This window comes from Spizellomyces punctatus (assembly GCF_000182565.1).
Source record: "Spizellomyces punctatus DAOM BR117 chromosome Unknown supercont1.9, whole genome shotgun sequence".
NCBI classification, from domain to species: Eukaryota; Fungi; Chytridiomycota; class Chytridiomycetes; order Spizellomycetales; family Spizellomycetaceae; genus Spizellomyces; species Spizellomyces punctatus.
The window spans coordinates 990498-1005732 of NW_015971545.1; the positions used below are offsets into that span (position 1 = coordinate 990498).

General features: G+C 45.7%; 7 protein-coding genes and 1 non-coding gene across 8 annotated transcripts; 3 read left to right on the forward strand and 5 right to left on the reverse strand.

Moving 5' to 3' along the window:
• Positions 1 to 148: 148 nt before the first annotated feature.
• On the reverse strand, positions 149 to 1020 carry SPPG_09296 (uncharacterized protein). The gene has a single exon (XM_016757455.1). The coding sequence runs from the start codon at positions 839 to 841 to the stop codon at positions 449 to 451; it is 393 nt and encodes a 130-aa protein (XP_016607509.1). The 5' UTR covers positions 842 to 1020; the 3' UTR covers positions 149 to 448.
• Positions 1021 to 1160: 140 nt separating this feature from the next.
• Positions 1161 to 2872, reverse strand: SPPG_05705 (uncharacterized protein). Its single transcript, XM_016753919.1, has 4 exons — positions 2389 to 2872; positions 1886 to 2323; positions 1680 to 1829; positions 1161 to 1608 (listed from the first exon to the last, which is right to left on the reverse strand). Exons 1-4 carry the CDS (start codon positions 2719 to 2721, stop codon positions 1318 to 1320), a joined length of 1212 nt encoding a protein of 403 aa, XP_016607510.1. The 5' UTR covers positions 2722 to 2872; the 3' UTR covers positions 1161 to 1317.
• A 1187-nt stretch (positions 2873 to 4059) lies between these two features.
• Positions 4060 to 5120, forward strand: SPPG_05706 (uncharacterized protein). Its single transcript, XM_016753920.1, has one exon. It carries the CDS (start codon positions 4238 to 4240, stop codon positions 5021 to 5023), a length of 786 nt encoding a protein of 261 aa, XP_016607511.1. The 5' UTR covers positions 4060 to 4237; the 3' UTR covers positions 5024 to 5120.
• A 1434-nt stretch (positions 5121 to 6554) lies between these two features.
• On the reverse strand, positions 6555 to 7634 carry SPPG_05708 (uncharacterized protein). The gene is made up of 3 exons (XM_016753921.1): positions 7317 to 7634; positions 6940 to 7252; positions 6555 to 6891 (listed from the first exon to the last, which is right to left on the reverse strand). Exons 1-3 carry the CDS (start codon positions 7608 to 7610, stop codon positions 6731 to 6733), a joined length of 768 nt encoding a protein of 255 aa, XP_016607512.1. The 5' UTR covers positions 7611 to 7634; the 3' UTR covers positions 6555 to 6730.
• Positions 7635 to 8912: 1278 nt separating this feature from the next.
• Positions 8913 to 8984, forward strand: SPPG_10129. The gene has a single exon. It is a non-coding gene; the product is annotated as a tRNA-Pro (tRNA).
• A 578-nt stretch (positions 8985 to 9562) lies between these two features.
• On the forward strand, positions 9563 to 10449 carry SPPG_05709 (uncharacterized protein). The gene is made up of 2 exons (XM_016753922.1): positions 9563 to 9975; positions 10042 to 10449. Exons 1-2 carry the CDS (start codon positions 9612 to 9614, stop codon positions 10206 to 10208), a joined length of 531 nt encoding a protein of 176 aa, XP_016607513.1. The 5' UTR covers positions 9563 to 9611; the 3' UTR covers positions 10209 to 10449.
• Positions 10450 to 10949: 500 nt separating this feature from the next.
• Positions 10950 to 11638, reverse strand: SPPG_09297 (uncharacterized protein). The gene is made up of 3 exons (XM_016757456.1): positions 11453 to 11638; positions 11287 to 11389; positions 10950 to 11221 (listed from the first exon to the last, which is right to left on the reverse strand). The coding sequence occupies exons 1-3, from the start codon at positions 11487 to 11489 to the stop codon at positions 11143 to 11145; spliced, it is 219 nt and encodes a 72-aa protein (XP_016607514.1). The 5' UTR covers positions 11490 to 11638; the 3' UTR covers positions 10950 to 11142.
• A 374-nt stretch (positions 11639 to 12012) lies between these two features.
• On the reverse strand, positions 12013 to 12428 carry SPPG_05710 (uncharacterized protein; the record flags this gene model as incomplete). The annotated part of the gene is made up of 2 exons (XM_016753923.1): positions 12013 to 12229; positions 12298 to 12428. 2 exons carry the CDS (start codon positions 12426 to 12428, stop codon positions 12151 to 12153), a joined length of 210 nt encoding a protein of 69 aa, XP_016607515.1. The 3' UTR covers positions 12013 to 12150.
• Positions 12429 to 15235: the final 2807 nt, after the last annotated feature.

The window sequence follows — 15235 nt, forward strand, 5'->3', positions numbered from 1 at the left end:
TGCCACACCGCTTTGAGCAATAGATGGGGGTTCTGATTATGCGATATGATTAACCGGATTAATCCGGATAATAATGGGTCCTAGTGCCATTTTCAATCACCTCCACACTATGTTGATGAGGGGTTCTTCGACGGAGGTCGCAGTAAAAAGTGATATAGAAACTCAGATACAAGCTTTTATTTCTTAACGATGCTCCAGTGTTTATTCTGCTGCTCCAGTATATGACTCCCCAACTGATGATGGCCCTTTATACAGCTCCAGCTCATGCTATACCCATGTATATGACATCTTCCAAGATCATTGCTAGCTAAGAGAATATACAATATTCCATGACGTCCATGACTATACAACACAATTAATGGGCTCCCTTTTCTCACTTCAATGTTTTCCAGAAAATATCCAGATTGTAGCAGACGTTCTGAGCAAGCCTCTGTTCAGGTCGATTTACTTATACCTTGGAATAGGTGCACGACCTGCTGCGGAGCGTGCCTCTTGTTTTATTCGATCGAACATGGCTCTTTAACAGGGAAAGGGACGGGGACCTTTTTGCAAAGTAATCCGTCGTCATCATCTCTACTCCACTGTCCTGGCGGTCACAATTCGGACGATCCGATTTTCGTTTCTCGTAAACCTCGGGTATCGTTTCCAATTTGGGTCGTGGCCGGAAACCGGCTTGTTCAATATCCTCTATTTTTACATGTACAATGGCGACGGCAGTGATGGTTGGAAGGTGATGTACAGAATCGCTATCGTCGAGGGTGGACTTTGACGCTTGTTTCCCAAAAACTGCCTTGATCCAACGGGGCACGAAGCCGACACGAGATTTCCGTACTTTGTGCATGATACAGGAAAAAGGAATCAAGGCTTCAAGCTTTTAACATGCAGGATAACATGCAGGATGCATAGAAGTTTTCCTTGGCCTGGACCGCCGTCAGGGGTGGACCACACTAGTGAATGACTTAATTTAAAGCGCGACAAACCTAGACCTGTCAGGACATTTTCGAATGACACTGTTCCCAGCAACTCCATCGAACAATAATTTCAAAGGTAATTTGGAAGCAAATCGGAAGTAGGCGGCTGATCCGTTGTCGCATGAGAAGGAATCGTGATCAGTATTACATTTTAAATCCCTTTTTCACGGAAACGGGCGGAGACGCATGGAAAAAGATTGCTGATCATGGTGGAATGTGAAATCCCTTGATTACAGCAGCACTCTCATATTTTTTCAAATGTCAAATTAATACCAATACTCTAACATGTAGAATAAAAAATAGTCCATAAAAACCATAGGTAGAAAATCGTCAGACTACGATATCCTCAGATCCCTCTATCCTTTCGAACATCAAACCTAGCGAATATAGGCCAATGATCTGAATCTAACGTTCCACAGTACTGTTTATAATTGTGTAATGGATAGCTGTCCACAAGACGATCGCGCAAACCTCGACTGATGAGAACGTGGTCGATCAAGACGTGTTCGTTTCCCCCATCGTCCTTGCAGTCCCTGTTGCGGTCATACCAGTTTGTGTAACGCTCTGTTTGGTTTTCCCACAAGTTAGCTATGTTGAAAAGGGGTGGATTTGTGGCGGTGCGGAGGGTTGATAATGCCTGAATTGACACATCCGTGGTAAGAAATTTGGTCATAGGACAACTGTTCAGCTGACGAACAGCGCTTTTACCTTGCTGATGGGATGATCGAGTTCTCCTGCGGCATCCACCACCTCATCATCATAGTCATTAAAGTCACCCAGCACGATGACCTCATCGTGAGATTGTGTCAAAAGATGTCGTTGAATGGCATTGGAGATCACCGATGCTTGTGCCTCGCGCTGCGCATCTCAACGTCAGTTAACGGATCTCATCGAAGAATATTCTAAAGCATTACCTTTTCGCATCGGTCGCGTTTGTCAGGGTACGCAATAAAGTGATTTCCGCTGAGGAGGATGGGTATCTCATTGACTTGGAACCTGGCAAAGTAGTTCTTTGTTGATCCGTACATCTGAGGAGGTGAACCGGGTTTGGTGAAGCCACACAGGGATCCTTTGATGGGGTAGAGAACACGCTCGTCGGTGCGGATCACATCGATAATCGGGTCTACCTTGGTGATGAAGCCCACTTGTTGCCCTAGGGCTGTGTCCCGCCCAGGAACTAGGTACGCGCGATATGCTCCTTTGGCGGCCGTATTCTCTGCTTCCAGAACCTCAATCAACTTGTCAAGGGCATCACAGCTTTCGACTTCGCTAAGGTGGACAATATCCGGAAGACCCATCGCAGCAATTGTCTTTGCCACCCGGGAGAAATGCTCTAATGCCATTTTCTTGTTCTGTGACCAAGACAGGTCAATTCGACGCTCTCCATTGGGATACGATTTGATGAGATGCCACATACCTTCCAAGGACAAGATCTTCCCGGACACACCAGTCCACCTGTGCCACCATTGATGAAGAGCCATTCAGCGTTGAAATTTCCAACAGTAAGCTCGTCCTTGTTTTCGCGACGGTCACCCGCTTCAACTGGAGCCTGGGAACATAACCTCGGTGTAGGGCGTGTAGGGCGCTTGGGTCGCGGTAACAACAGAGATCCCGACAGCTGTACGTGCTCTATATGAAGCGGCCGTCCGAGAGTGTGCTGAGCAGGGAAGCCATGGGCAGTAACTTGTAAGGAAGGAGTAGAGAGAAGGAGCGAAACAACGACAGCGAACGAGGATAAGGTACCCAACATGGGTTACAGCATGCAAACTTAAAATCTGTTCAAAGTATGGGAGGAACGTCTTTTCGCTTAAATATATGCTAGTCGCTCTAGTTGCAGCACCTCATCGCCCGTCGTTGTCGTCCGCCCTCTCCCTTCCTATCGCGCTTTGTTATCGGAGTCCAGACGCGTTTCATTTGCTTGGACATGTGCCTTACAAACAAGTGGATATTGGATACAACGTAATCTTGGTGACTGTGCCATAATCATATGACTTGATTTAGCAAGTCAGTTTCGCTAAACAAAAGAACATTGAAAAATATCAGCAGGTATTTCTTTGTTACAAGATAATGACCAGGAATCACAGGACAGGTAAACCACCAGTACATTCATGTAAAAGTATCAATAGTTTTATTTCGCACAGATATTTGGACACTACACGGGTCGGCGTCGACCCAACAGTCTCTTCTTCCGTGAGCGAGAGTTTTGCTTGTTCACTAAACTTCTGGGCACATTACGTACAAGCGGTTAGCGACCAAAGGCAAGGTTCATTTCGCACAAGTGTACGAATCTACTTTTGCATCTCAGTGAAGATAAATGTGACAAATTGTAGACTAATCCATTTGCCAGCGTACAAAACACTCATGATCAAAGGCTAGTGTTTTACCAATATTCAATTGATGAGACTGCCAAAGCATCACCATATCATTGTTGAAATAGAAAAGGAGACATAAGAATCGAACTCCCATTATCTTTGAAATTTTGGTTCACTCGTTCAATCTCTAGCAAATACCGTCTCCCATTCTACAAACTACAAAGACTCTGTAGCTGGTGCCGACTGGGCAGTATCCTCTTCCGTGAACGAGAGTCTTGGTCGCTTGCTATCATCACAATCAAGGGCATTTAAGAGCAATGCATCATTTGCATTTTCAGGTCCCCGTCTAGCGCAAGAGTAGATCTACTGTCCTTGCTGTTCGGCTGGGAAGGCCACCTTCAAAAGTTGAAACTGTTGCAATCGTGCGGTGCCAAAAAGCATGGTGCTTTTGGCCTTTCACCTAATGTTTTGCCCCGAATCTGTCCGGGGACTGAAGAGCAAGGTGCTGGCACTCAACGTCCAGAAAACCATTCAAAAGTGGCACTTTCCTTGATGGCCAACCGATCAGACAACGGAAATTCGAGCTCATCAGTCGCACTCTCCAACACAGTTTCACGTTGCACTTTGCCGCTAGTGTCATGTGACTGTGCCGCCGTCATAATACCTCATATAGTTAAATTTCATGGTTTCAATTGGGTCTAAATGATTATTATCCAGAATTGGAGTTGAAAGTAAATCGGACGGGCAACGGAAAATGGAGACAATGTGGCCAAACAGCCCCCCAAGTGTCACTACTATTTCCATCAAACGACGAAGGAAATGTAGTGAAAATTTCAAAAGGATCGAAATAACAGGATTGAAATAAAAGGATGAAATGGAAAAAGGTCCCCGGCTTGTCTAGAGTCGACCTTGAGCTTGTCCTTTGCGTGCACACCTCTTTGAACAAAGCCAGTCATGTCCTGGAGAGATTACGGCGGTGAAGTAGCACCACCGCAACCAGCTGGTAACCGCTGGGCGGCAGCTGCTGCGCAAGCTGCGGATGGGAACAGGTCGTCGACAGGCTATCGTTCTTGGGAGACTGTGGACGACGAACCAGAAGACTATGACAACACCGACTGGTTGCAACGCAAGACAAAAAAAGTCCAAAACGATTCCCTCCAGAGTACCCGTCGTGCCTTACAGCGTTTAAACGAGACCGATGCTATTGCTACCTCCAATTTAACAAGACTGAACCAACAGTCGGAACAGCTTTACAAGGTCAACAGCCGTCTCGAAAGCGCTGAACAGCATGTCAAAGTCAGCGACTCTAAAGCAGATCATTTAAAATCCCTCAATCGGTACTTTTTCCTACCGTCCTTTGGTGGCAAGAAAGCAAGAGAGCGAGAAGAGGCTGCTAAACGAGAAAACGCCGAACGCTCAACTCGTGACGAATCCGCTCTTGAGCGGGACCGACAAGCTCGTGACGAGCGCTTCCAGTCCATTCGCAATGCAAACTACATGTCATCGACTCGTGGAATGTATTCCACTCCTCAAGGTATCGAACATGATAATACAGAGGAGGAAATCGACAACAATCTGGATCAAATTTCGTCCGGCTTGCAGAGATTGAAGATGATGAGTCAGAGCATGAACACCGAGTTGGACTCGCAGAGGGATATGATTGGGAGGATATCAGATCGTACGGACCGTACTGGGGAGAGGATTAGAAATACGACAAGAAAGATTGATCGGATCAAATAGACAACAGAGGACGTGAGGAGCTACACATTGTAGAACAGAAATTTTGTATATAGGATTTTCTATGAATATGGATGCGTTTTAGCACCTTTTTCCGACATTTCTTGCCGAGTTTGAATGAATATCTAACGATATGGACGTTTTTTGTGATGGACCGCTGCGGGTCGCTACCTCACAGTGCGCCGTACACAATAAAAGAAACAGGATATGAAAGCCACTATGCTGTCAACCAAAGCATTCTAGTAAAGCAACGCAGATTGCCGAAACAAATGTTATTTATACGAGAAGGCCACAGAAAATTGCCGTAGGCATGTTTACATTGTCAATGGGGGAAACTAATCAGCCTTGAAACCACTGCTGTTGACATGATAACCGTAACCATACTCAAAAAGCTCAACTATTGGCATAACCCCATTCAAGCCGTTAAATACACATGGGATGACCCTAAATAAAGTAGCATTGCAAAATGCGCCTCGATCGATTGCGTAAGCCGCGTCGTTTGCACCCGTTTATTTGCCCCATCGTCCATCAAGCCCCCATAATATATATTACACAGTGATGGTGGCTAGAACCCTTCCACTGTCGTTGCCCTCCTCCTCATGGAGCCACCGGCAAAGAGTCAAAGCCAGGAAGACCGTCCCCTGTTAAAGGTGGATTCCTTGGTGAAAAGATCTTTGTCGGTTGGTAGTAAGATGGCCAGAAACGGGAAGCAGATATCCATATCGCTATGTGGGGGTAGACGACAGAGTCAAGGGTGTACTGAGGGTAAGGGCGACATTATATCTGGGGGTCAAACAACCAGACGTGAAGAAGGTACTGTCGTTACAGAATAATCCGTTTCGCTTCCTCTCCAGTACTTATGATTGCGGCCTGCGTATTCTAGATACAGCTCACTGCATCGCCAACGGAAACCTGATATTAACAACTACTATCAAACGAACTCGTAACCTTATTGCAAACGGAAAGTCCATGACAGCCGGCCATGTCCGTCCGACAAGCCGCTCACCCACCAGATCCCCTGCTAAACCTCGCACCCCATCGCCCCCTCAAGAGCTTCATCCGATTGTACGAGGAATGTATCAAGGGATCGATCTTCCTGTTCATGAGAACCCTGATCGGCATTTGGTTGCAGAGGCGGTTCGGTCCCCTGCGAGAGCAGTATGTACAGCAGAGTGTAGAGGAAAGATGGGAGCAGTGCACTGTGCAAGGCGGTGAAATATTGCTTGCTGATGTATATACTTTTTTTCTTGTGACGTTCTTGAAACCAGTTTGTGGAGTGTGTTGGCTGCCTACTGGACTTGTATTGAATGGGTGTTTTATGTGCATTTGCAACGGGGGATCTTGCCCAGAAGAGACTTGGACATTCATAGTTTGATGCTCCCATGCTCCAAGCTGTTAACTCTATGAACTATCTGATATCTAACGAGAGCACTCGGTACCATTTTGAGGACTCAGTAGCGTGTAAGGATCAAGTCGGCACCAAAGCCAACATGCGGTTTCCATGCTGTTTCAGATCGAAAAGATGCACCCAAGCTAACGAGCATGAAATAATGTATTTATGCAAAACAATACAAGATTGCATGTATTTCACTTCTTTTTTTTTGCATCTTCCCCACGGTTTTGCGATATTCTGCTTTCACTATTCCGATGGCTGCAAAAAAACCAGTCAATGATGATGAGCATTTCCCTTCAAAACAACATCTTAGATCTTTAGAATCCCCATTCCCCAGGGTAGAGCTCTGCAAAGAGCTCGTGATCGAGTTCTCCGTACAAATTTGTGAGGACTGGAGGGAGGTTGAGCTCGGGGGCAGCGGGGGAAGGATTTTCGGTGGAAGTAGGGGTAGCAACTACTGCGGTCGCAGGAGATAAACCTTCGGTGGAAGTAGAGGGAGAAACCACTACATTTGGGGGGGATAGACCTTCGGTGGAAGTAGAGGGAGAAACTAAGGTAGTGGGCGGATGACCTTCCGTAAAACTGACTGCCGCACGAGCTGAAGGCGGTTCCGAGGCTGACGGAGCCCTAATCAAATGTACGCTCGAGGATCCCCTTTTATAGGATGCTAACGATGTCGCCCGTACAACTGGGATGCTCAGCACCGTACCAATCCTCCAATACGCGTTCATTTCCGGGTTGTGCGGGCTTGTGAAGCGGTGAATCGCGAACGGCTGGTAGGTTTGCGGGACTATTTGCGGCGGTCCTGACATTCTGGGATCCATGGAGTTTCGGTAACCCTATAATCGAATGTTAGCATATCAAATAAGCAAACCATACTTTTGCAAGTTATATCATTCTTACTTGTGAAGTCCAGTTGATGAAACTGAACATATCCCTATTGCTGATTTCATCGGGATGCCATAGAATGTATGATTGCTGAAGGGCGTGTAATCTTAATGATGCCTGCCTCGGCAGTTGAATGGTGATCCAGCATGGTGCTAAGTTCGAAATTGCGTAGTTGATTTTTACTGGGAGATATGTGTAACGGAGGACATTGACCGGGAAATCATTGTTTTGGGGGAGATGTATCATTTCATGGTGTGGATCGACATCCACGTTGAGCTGTAGCTTCTTTTTTTGGCCGGGGGTGGACATGGCAGCAAAGGACGAATGACAATGATATGGGTGGAAGAAGAACGAAAGCGACAGAAAAATGTTGCTTTTATAGACTATGGAGATGTGTGCATGTATGCGTGACGATACGTCTGCTGACGGTCAGCCTCACTTGCACCTCTCGACAAAGCCCTCCAGCTCAAACTCCCATTCGTACAGACAATTCATCATCATCCATCAAAAGCAAAACCTCATCATTATGGGATGCCATCAGCGTCAACTTACATATTTAGACAAAAGCCCTCACTAAACAATCGCTTTGACGAAACGCGCTACTGGCTTGATGAGTAAAAGAACACAACCCCCATTCCCATCCTATACCTTCATGCCGACACATGCATTTCGTTCCAGGAATCTATACAACAATGATGATATCTCCGGCGACATATCGCAGAGGAGCGCAATAATTGCATACTCTACACAAAATCCCCGGACGAAAGTCTCAAAGATCAAATTCAGGTGTTCTGTCAAAGGCGTAAAGTCCATGAACAAAAACACTCAAGCCTCAAACTGGTCCAGACCCTCATTCTTGTCGAGAAAGAGAGAGTTATCGCCACGTCAGAGATAACATATTCCCACACTTCGCAGGACGGAAACCTCCCATACGCTGCCACAGCAGATACAATGATCGAGCTCGAAACAAATCGAACAGAAATGAGCCCGTTGCTGGACTGGGAAGAGGAAATGGGAGTATATCGAGAAGCCCTCCTGACTGATTACTTTTGTCTCTAGAAGCTCTCTTTCAATGCCAGCGTTTAATGAAATAACCCAGGTGTGTTACATATGTACAATTTGAGAATAGGTGCAGGTTGTGTCAACCCCAAGGGCTGTAATGCGCAAAAAAGTGATTTGGACTGGCCGAGCATAACATTCAGCCCTTCAAATGAATCAGAAGAATCATAAACATTAAAATACTAAGAACAGGCACAACGGGCAAGGGGCATATGCTTGCAACTCTTCAAAAGCTGCTGGGGGTAACAGCAGGACAGTACCGCTGCGAGCTACGAAGACACCGTTAGCAATCGAAAGCCACTCAATCAAACGTAAACGGCCCATTCAGTGGTAGTGTACCACTCGGCGGAGAGAGCCTGCCATGGCAGTTTATTAGTGTGCACTGAGTACCCCTCGGAGGAGGCAGTGCACACTTACGAGCCATTGCGGACGCAAGGCCATCGTAGGAACACATACGAGAAGCAGACCTGGTGACAAGTGACGAGATGATCTCAACGTTCTCAAGACATCGAATTGTTCATGTGGTTATGATCTGTCGTTCCAGGGCAACCAGGCTCAGTGGTTTAGTGGTATAATACCCGCTTAGGGTGCGGGTGGTCCCGGGTTCGATTCCCGGCTGAGCCCCTACATTTCAAAATGATTGTCTTTTTGCTTCTCGTCACCTAGTCAGTAAGTTTGTCATTTGGCCAACATGCCCTGAAATATACCGCCACAACTGGGTTGGTAGAAGGAGGAAACCACCCCCAATCACTAGCACACGTTTGCTAGAGTGATAATACAAGTGCAGTACCACAGTACACCAGTCCTGACCTCTGATTGGCTGCACGCGGTTCATTGGTGTGCCCCTGGTAATTTATGTTAATACACGCGTGTCTAATTGTTTTGTAATATAGTAGCGTCCATAAATTTTAACATCGGACATCACGCAGGCAGCCGTCTCAGATCAGCTGTTTTCCTCTACTGTTCAGTGGTATTGAATACTAATATTACATGCTTTTAAAATACAGAAAAACAGGCGAGATACTTTCAATGCATTGGATAATAAATGATATAAATGTACTCTGTAACAAATCCAGCAGTATTTGCTATTCTAGTCTTAAAATGGGTCAATGTTGTGCAATGGATATATAGGAGTTATATTTGATTTACAGACGCGTGGCAAGTCGCGTGAATCCGGCCCGAGTTGTGCCGACCAGTAGTCCATACAAAAGGCGCACACTGCGCGTCCGGCATCTCTATCCAACTTGGTCCATGGACAAGCCGGCCGTAAGACTACCAACCGATGCAACTCATATTACGATTGTTCTTTATAGTGATGAGGCTGTAAAGGATGATGAGTATTATATGCGGGAGGTTCTGCAGTTACCTTTCCCGTGCTTATGGAAAGTGACTGCATGCCCAGTTCGCGGTGGACGGACCAGAGTCACTATAGTTTTGAGACCAGAAGATAAGGCTCTTTCTGATATTCTTGACCATTTAAGAATCATCAGCGATGGGCAATATGAAGTTAACAACTTTATTATTCATAGTAAATCAGGTCGAAGACTGGGTCTGGAAGAGTGCTGCTCTTCTAGTTTGGATCTGGAAAACACTTTGAGATGTTTGGGCATAATTGGTTAGTAGAGTTGGTTTCTCATTCTTATTTCCTCATATCGCAAATTTACTGAATGCATGCTTTCAGTTCTGGATGCACCTCCGAATTATGCAGACCTGGTTCAAGAAGCGCTTGAAGGTAATATTGTATTCATGATATTTGGCCTTATGACTTTCACCGTCTGGAGATGGATTCCCATAACCGCAGGACTTCGATTTGCGTTCTTACCATCGATTAGTATGGAGACCAGCTAAAGCATTCGGCCTGGTCAGTCAATCGGTGGCCATTCCCTCCTGCTGTAATTCGACCTGTGGCGGCTATATTCAAAGCAATTGGACGTAGCGGCAAGCGATATTACTCTGCCTTTCTCTCCTGCTGTGATCTGACTTGCGGCGGCTATATTCAAAGCACCTGGGCGTAGCGGCAAGCGATATCACTCTGCCTTTCTCTCCTGCTGTGACCAACTTGGGTGCAGTGGCAAGCGGACTGGGGAGTGGTTCCTCCTTCTACCAACCCAGTTGTGGCGGTGTGGTTCAAAGCATGTTGGGACGCAGTGGCAAGCGGACTGGGGAGTGGTTCCTCCTTCTACCAACCCAGTTGTGGCGGTATGGTTCAAAGCAGGTTGCGGCACAGTGGCAAGCGGAGTGGGGTCGGTTGGTTGCATCATACCGAATGCGGCGGTTGCGTTGAAGTACTAGGCATCAAGTCGTTGGTCATTTCGTATTCGTCGTTCGATAGACGGATCCCATTTCCAGCTAAGTCGCGCTTTTGTGTGTATTCCTGATTTATCATTTATTATATTCCCAAACTTTAGAAAGGAAGAAAAGGGTCTGGACGGAACAAGTAGAAAAGGATCAAGAGGCAGACAGGAGACGCATGAAGGCGCGTTTAATAGATGCTATGGAGTAAGTAACCATTGACTTCTCTAGCTTTTTATTACAGATTATTTATCAAATTCGTTACAGGGTTTTAGGTGACCGTGCGGCGGTGGTTCGGCTGGATCAGGATGGTTTTAGCTTTGTTTTGAAATGATGTATATACATTTTTTTAAATAAATATATTTGTTTTTACCCTAGCTCTGGCTCGTGTACAGTATGTGCACATTACCACTCCTACATAAGTGCGAATTACAAGTCGTATCAACGTAATCACCGGACAATTTGCGAACTGTATAGACTTTTGCCACCATCATTTCAAAATGAATCGAACACCTTGATCGTCAATAATAACTTTCGCCACCCTGTCACCATAGCTCGTCATCATCACTCTATACGCGGGTAATACATGTTGTCAATTAAAACCCGAGCCGGGCCAAATGGACTGACTACCTACTCCATATAATCTCTCATACGAGCCCTGTCTCGCTCTTCTTCATGTGCAACCTGGTCGACCACGTCCGTATAATCTGGTGGGCTTTCGGCGCCAGTAGTAATCGCTGGACCGAGAATTTGAAATGAGCCAACGAGATACTAATATGCATTCAAGACTGACGACTAACTATTTTCCTCCAAGGTACTTGAGGGTTTGGTATCCATGAGTACAGTGAATTGGCGAGTAAAACGAGTACAGTACACTGAATTGGCGAGTAAATCGAGTACAGTACACTGAATTGGCGAGTAAATCGAGTACAGTACGCTGAATTGGCGAGTAAATCGTACCGTGAAATGGGGGAAAAACCTGGGCGTCAAAGCGTGTAGTCCAAACGATGGCGACTGAAGGTGTACTGGCGTGATCCCACGTGATCAGAGGCGTCCAAAAGACAAGTATACTAGTAACCCCAAATTTCGTTTTGATATGGCCGACGATGTATTTTATACATATTTTAAAGCATGTAGAACTAGTCTATTACGTTGAACAGCAGAGGAAACAGTCGATGTGAGACCCTTGCCTCATGTCCGACAAAGAGATATGTAGGAGGTGTACATTTTGTACAAGTCTTCGAGGTTGATCATGTAGTGATAGCTATGCCTGGCTCAGCTCTGAACATTGCCGAAAAGAAACATGCCTCGTCAAGATGACACCAAAAGACAGAGCATTAGTAGATGGATGCAATTCACGGTCAGGTAGTCGTGCTTTTAGTCACAAGAGTAGCATATGTTTTTCAGGTTGTATTATAAGATTGCCATTAACCTTTACATTCTTCCAGGATGCACTTCTTATCGATGCAACGTCGTATGGCTGGCAGCTTCCAGGGCCTCATTTCAAACTGAATCGAATCCCTTTATCGTCGACAGTAAGTTTCGCTATACAGTCACCATAAACTCTCCTCACAGCTCTAAAACGAAACGTATGTACATTTTGTCAACTACAACCGAAGCCAAACCACGTGGATTGACGACTTACTCTGCACTGGCAAAGATCCGAGCCTGCGTTCTCTTGCGGTCCCGCTCTTCTTCCTCGCTGAATACCACGTCCCCATAAGCGGGTGGATTTTCTTGGTTTTCTTGGGCTGAAGGGTTAGAAGGGTTGTCCATGATGCGAGATGATGGCTAGATGGAGAGGTCGTGTTGTGACAAGCGTGATTCCACATGATCCCACGCGTCGGGCGCCCAAGTTGGATGGAGATGCAGGACGCGCCTTTTTATTATGGACTCCTGGTCGCGCCAACACGGTTGCCACAACTATCACCCATTTCCTTAATACTAGAATAGCAAATATTGCTGGATTTGTTACAGAGTACATGGACAGAATTTATTATGCGATGCATTGAAAGTATCTCGCCTATTTTTCTGTATTTCTGAAGTATGTAAAATTAGTATTTAATACCACTGAACAGTAGAGGAAAACAGCTGATCTGAGACGGCCTGAAGTCCGATAAAGAGTTATGGACATGTTTGGTCATGTAGGATCACGCCAGTACAATACTTGTAGTACTGGTAGGTCGATACTTTTTTGATTTGTTTATCAACCAAGCTATAGCCCCTGGATGCGATGAGCTTGCTGGGTAGCTTCGGTTTGCATTATGCGCACGTGACCAATCAGATCTGTCCTGTTAAGCTTTTTGGTTGAACGATCATATTGGCGCTAGAATCTTTTTCTTCCCACTTTTTTCAATCATTTGTTTGTAATGGAGAACCATAGGGAAAGATCAGAAGTCATACCTACTGGAACTCTCCAGCTACGTCGTCGCAATAGAGGCCCTCAGCGGGCACCCGAAGTATGTGAACATGAATATCGTCCATTTTAGACTTGCAGACTGGCCAAGATTCTTGATTATCCGTAATTTGCCTGGTGGATAGAATTAACCCAGGGGGGCGGGGAAACCGCCCAGAAACAAAGCGACACTAGCATATTTCGCCCACTGAGCGGATTGACAGTTTTTTTTGTGTGTTTTGTTTCACAGCTCCTGAGCCTTTTTTAGAGTCACAGGAGTCGCCGGCTGGGAGACACACATCTCAGCAGGTACGTAAGTTACATGAATGTCATCCAGACTGCCAAAATTTGTTGATTCTCGTAATTTTCCATGTCATAAAAGGAACCCAAATGGCGCGCACCATCGGAAGCCGCGCCGGGTAAGAAACAGCGCAAGGTACGTGACAGTCTAATCTTTGTCTTTGACATTTCGTTGGGTGTGTTATTCATGCCACCAATTGTATCGTCAGAATCCCGCCTGCAAAGGGGCGGGGGACAAGATGCAGCAGCGCCCAACCATGTTGCAAGAATTAGGCGGAGGCAGCCTCCAGATACGTCAGAGGGTATTTGATGTAAGTATCATTGTGACATGATGAAGCTTTGTTTGGATATCCTAAAACTTTGTATTTTGGATCATTACACTCCGAAGATAAATACAAACAAGTTTAAAATTTAAGTCTCTGTGCATGATCTGTATTTGCATATATTAAATATATTCTTGTCTCAAAGTAAAAGAATTTGATTATCATCGACGCAAGCTGTAGACTCTGTGGAGGTGTTTACGTGAGTGGGAGTGGGGTGGACGTCAATTTCATGCAACGTCACCAATCAGATCTATTTCACACGGACTTTGCGAACATATCAATTGAACAATCATATTGGTGCTAGACTCTTTTTTCCTCCTGCCTTTCAGTCATTTACTTGCAACGGCGGGCAAAAGGAAAACATTAGAAACATTCACACTCATTGGGACAAGTCAATATTCACCTGTCAAGCGGGTTGAATTGAATTATAGGTATGAAGCGGAGGTATGTGATTCACCTTAAATCGACGATAAACCTGATGACTCGGTTTCAATTGATGAAAGAGATGGGTCAAATGACACTGTCTCACTTGGTGAGGGCTTGGTACTCCTGGCTGAACGATTATATATTGTCGCTGGACTCTTTCCTCTTCCTCGCCTTTCAATCATCTGTCATTAGACTCTTTTTCTTCTTCCTGCCTTCTCAATCATTTATTTATATGGCATCAGAATCATAATCAGAATCTGAACCATTTCGTTTCTGGGACTCACCAGCTGGCCAGCGACAGAGGTTCTCAGCAGGCAGAGGAAGGATGTGTATGAATGTCATCCAGACGGCCAAACTTGTTTGATTCTCATATTTCCATTTCATAAAACAGCCAGACGGCGTGCAACCGCCGGATCAACCATCGGAATCGTGCCGAGCAAGGTATGTTCCAGCATAATGTTTGTCCACTGAGTGAGTTGACATTTGGGTTTGTTTCATGTCACCAGCTATATTGACGGAAATCCGCAACCAAACGGGCCGGGAGGGGAAATGGTACCCAAAGCCGCTTTTCAAGCTGTTCGGCAAATAGCTGAACAGCGGAGGGGTCAACCTCCAAATACCAAACACCGTTCTTGAGGTAAAGCATCATTGTGACATGACATGCATTGTATGGCGTTTTGGTTCCCTAAACTTTTTGTATTTTTGGATCATTGTGCACAGACGCTTCAGCTGATGAGCGAAGGCTTTATGGTGGCCTTCTTGGAAACTCGAACCTCCTCGCCCTGCCCTATCGAGAATCCGCAACCGGAAGGGCGAGAAGGGGAAAGCAGCGATCCCGAAAGCTGCCTTCGAGAGCGTTTGCCGGGGAGGTCTTAACGTAAGTACCATTGTGAATTGAATGAAAGCTTTTGTATGGCTTTTGGTATCCTAAAATTTGTATTTTTGGATCATTGTGCACAGGGGCTTCAACTGAGCGAGGGATTTATGGTCGTAATTTCTGGGAGGTTCAAATTTGCTCGCTGAACACTGTCGCTGCCGGACGATACAGCATCGGAAGGATGATAAATCATCATTCTTTCGCTTGCTCTACAGTTCGGCGGCGACAGTGTTCGGCGAGGATATATGCATCTGTAAATTGT

What these genes read in the sequence shown, in the direction of transcription:
- SPPG_05705 (XM_016753919.1), bottom strand. Translation starts at nt 2,721, where the DNA reads ATGTTGGGTACCTTATCCTCGTTCGCTGTCGTTGTTTCGCTCCTTCTC. An exon ending in AACGCGACCGATGCGAAAAG is followed by an intron (nt 1,830 to 1,885) that starts GTAATGCTTTAG and finishes TGAGATGCGCAG; the next exon opens with CGCGAGGCACAAGCATCGGT. An exon ending in TCGATCATCCCATCAGCAAG is followed by an intron (nt 1,609 to 1,679) that starts GTAAAAGCGCTG and finishes GTGTCAATTCAG; the next exon opens with GCATTATCAACCCTCCGCAC.
- SPPG_09297 (XM_016757456.1), bottom strand. Translation starts at nt 11,489, where the DNA reads ATGGATACCAAACCCTCAAGTACCTTGGAGGAAAATA. An exon ending in AAGTACCTTGGAGGAAAATA is followed by an intron (nt 11,390 to 11,452) that starts GTTAGTCGTCAG and finishes TTCTCGGTCCAG; the next exon opens with CGATTACTACTGGCGCCGAA. An exon ending in CGTATGAGAGATTATATGGA is followed by an intron (nt 11,222 to 11,286) that starts GTAGGTAGTCAG and finishes ACCCGCGTATAG; the next exon opens with AGTGATGATGACGAGCTATG.
- SPPG_05706 (XM_016753920.1), top strand. Translation starts at nt 4,238, where the DNA reads ATGTCCTGGAGAGATTACGGCGGTGAAGTAGCACCACCGCAACCAGCT.
- SPPG_05708 (XM_016753921.1), bottom strand. Translation starts at nt 7,610, where the DNA reads ATGTCCACCCCCGGCCAAAAAAAGAAGCTACAGCTCAACGTGGATGTC. An exon ending in TCATCAACTGGACTTCACAA is followed by an intron (nt 7,253 to 7,316) that starts GTAAGAATGATA and finishes ATTCGATTATAG; the next exon opens with GGTTACCGAAACTCCATGGA. An exon ending in TCCCTCTACTTCCACCGAAG is followed by an intron (nt 6,892 to 6,939) that starts GTCTATCCCCCC and finishes CTTCCACCGAAG; the next exon opens with GTTTATCTCCTGCGACCGCA.
- SPPG_05709 (XM_016753922.1), top strand. Translation starts at nt 9,612, where the DNA reads ATGGACAAGCCGGCCGTAAGACTACCAACCGATGCAACTCATATTACG. An exon ending in GAGATGTTTGGGCATAATTG is followed by an intron (nt 9,976 to 10,041) that starts GTTAGTAGAGTT and finishes GCATGCTTTCAG; the next exon opens with TTCTGGATGCACCTCCGAAT.
- SPPG_09296 (XM_016757455.1), bottom strand. Translation starts at nt 841, where the DNA reads ATGCACAAAGTACGGAAATCTCGTGTCGGCTTCGTGCCCCGTTGGATC.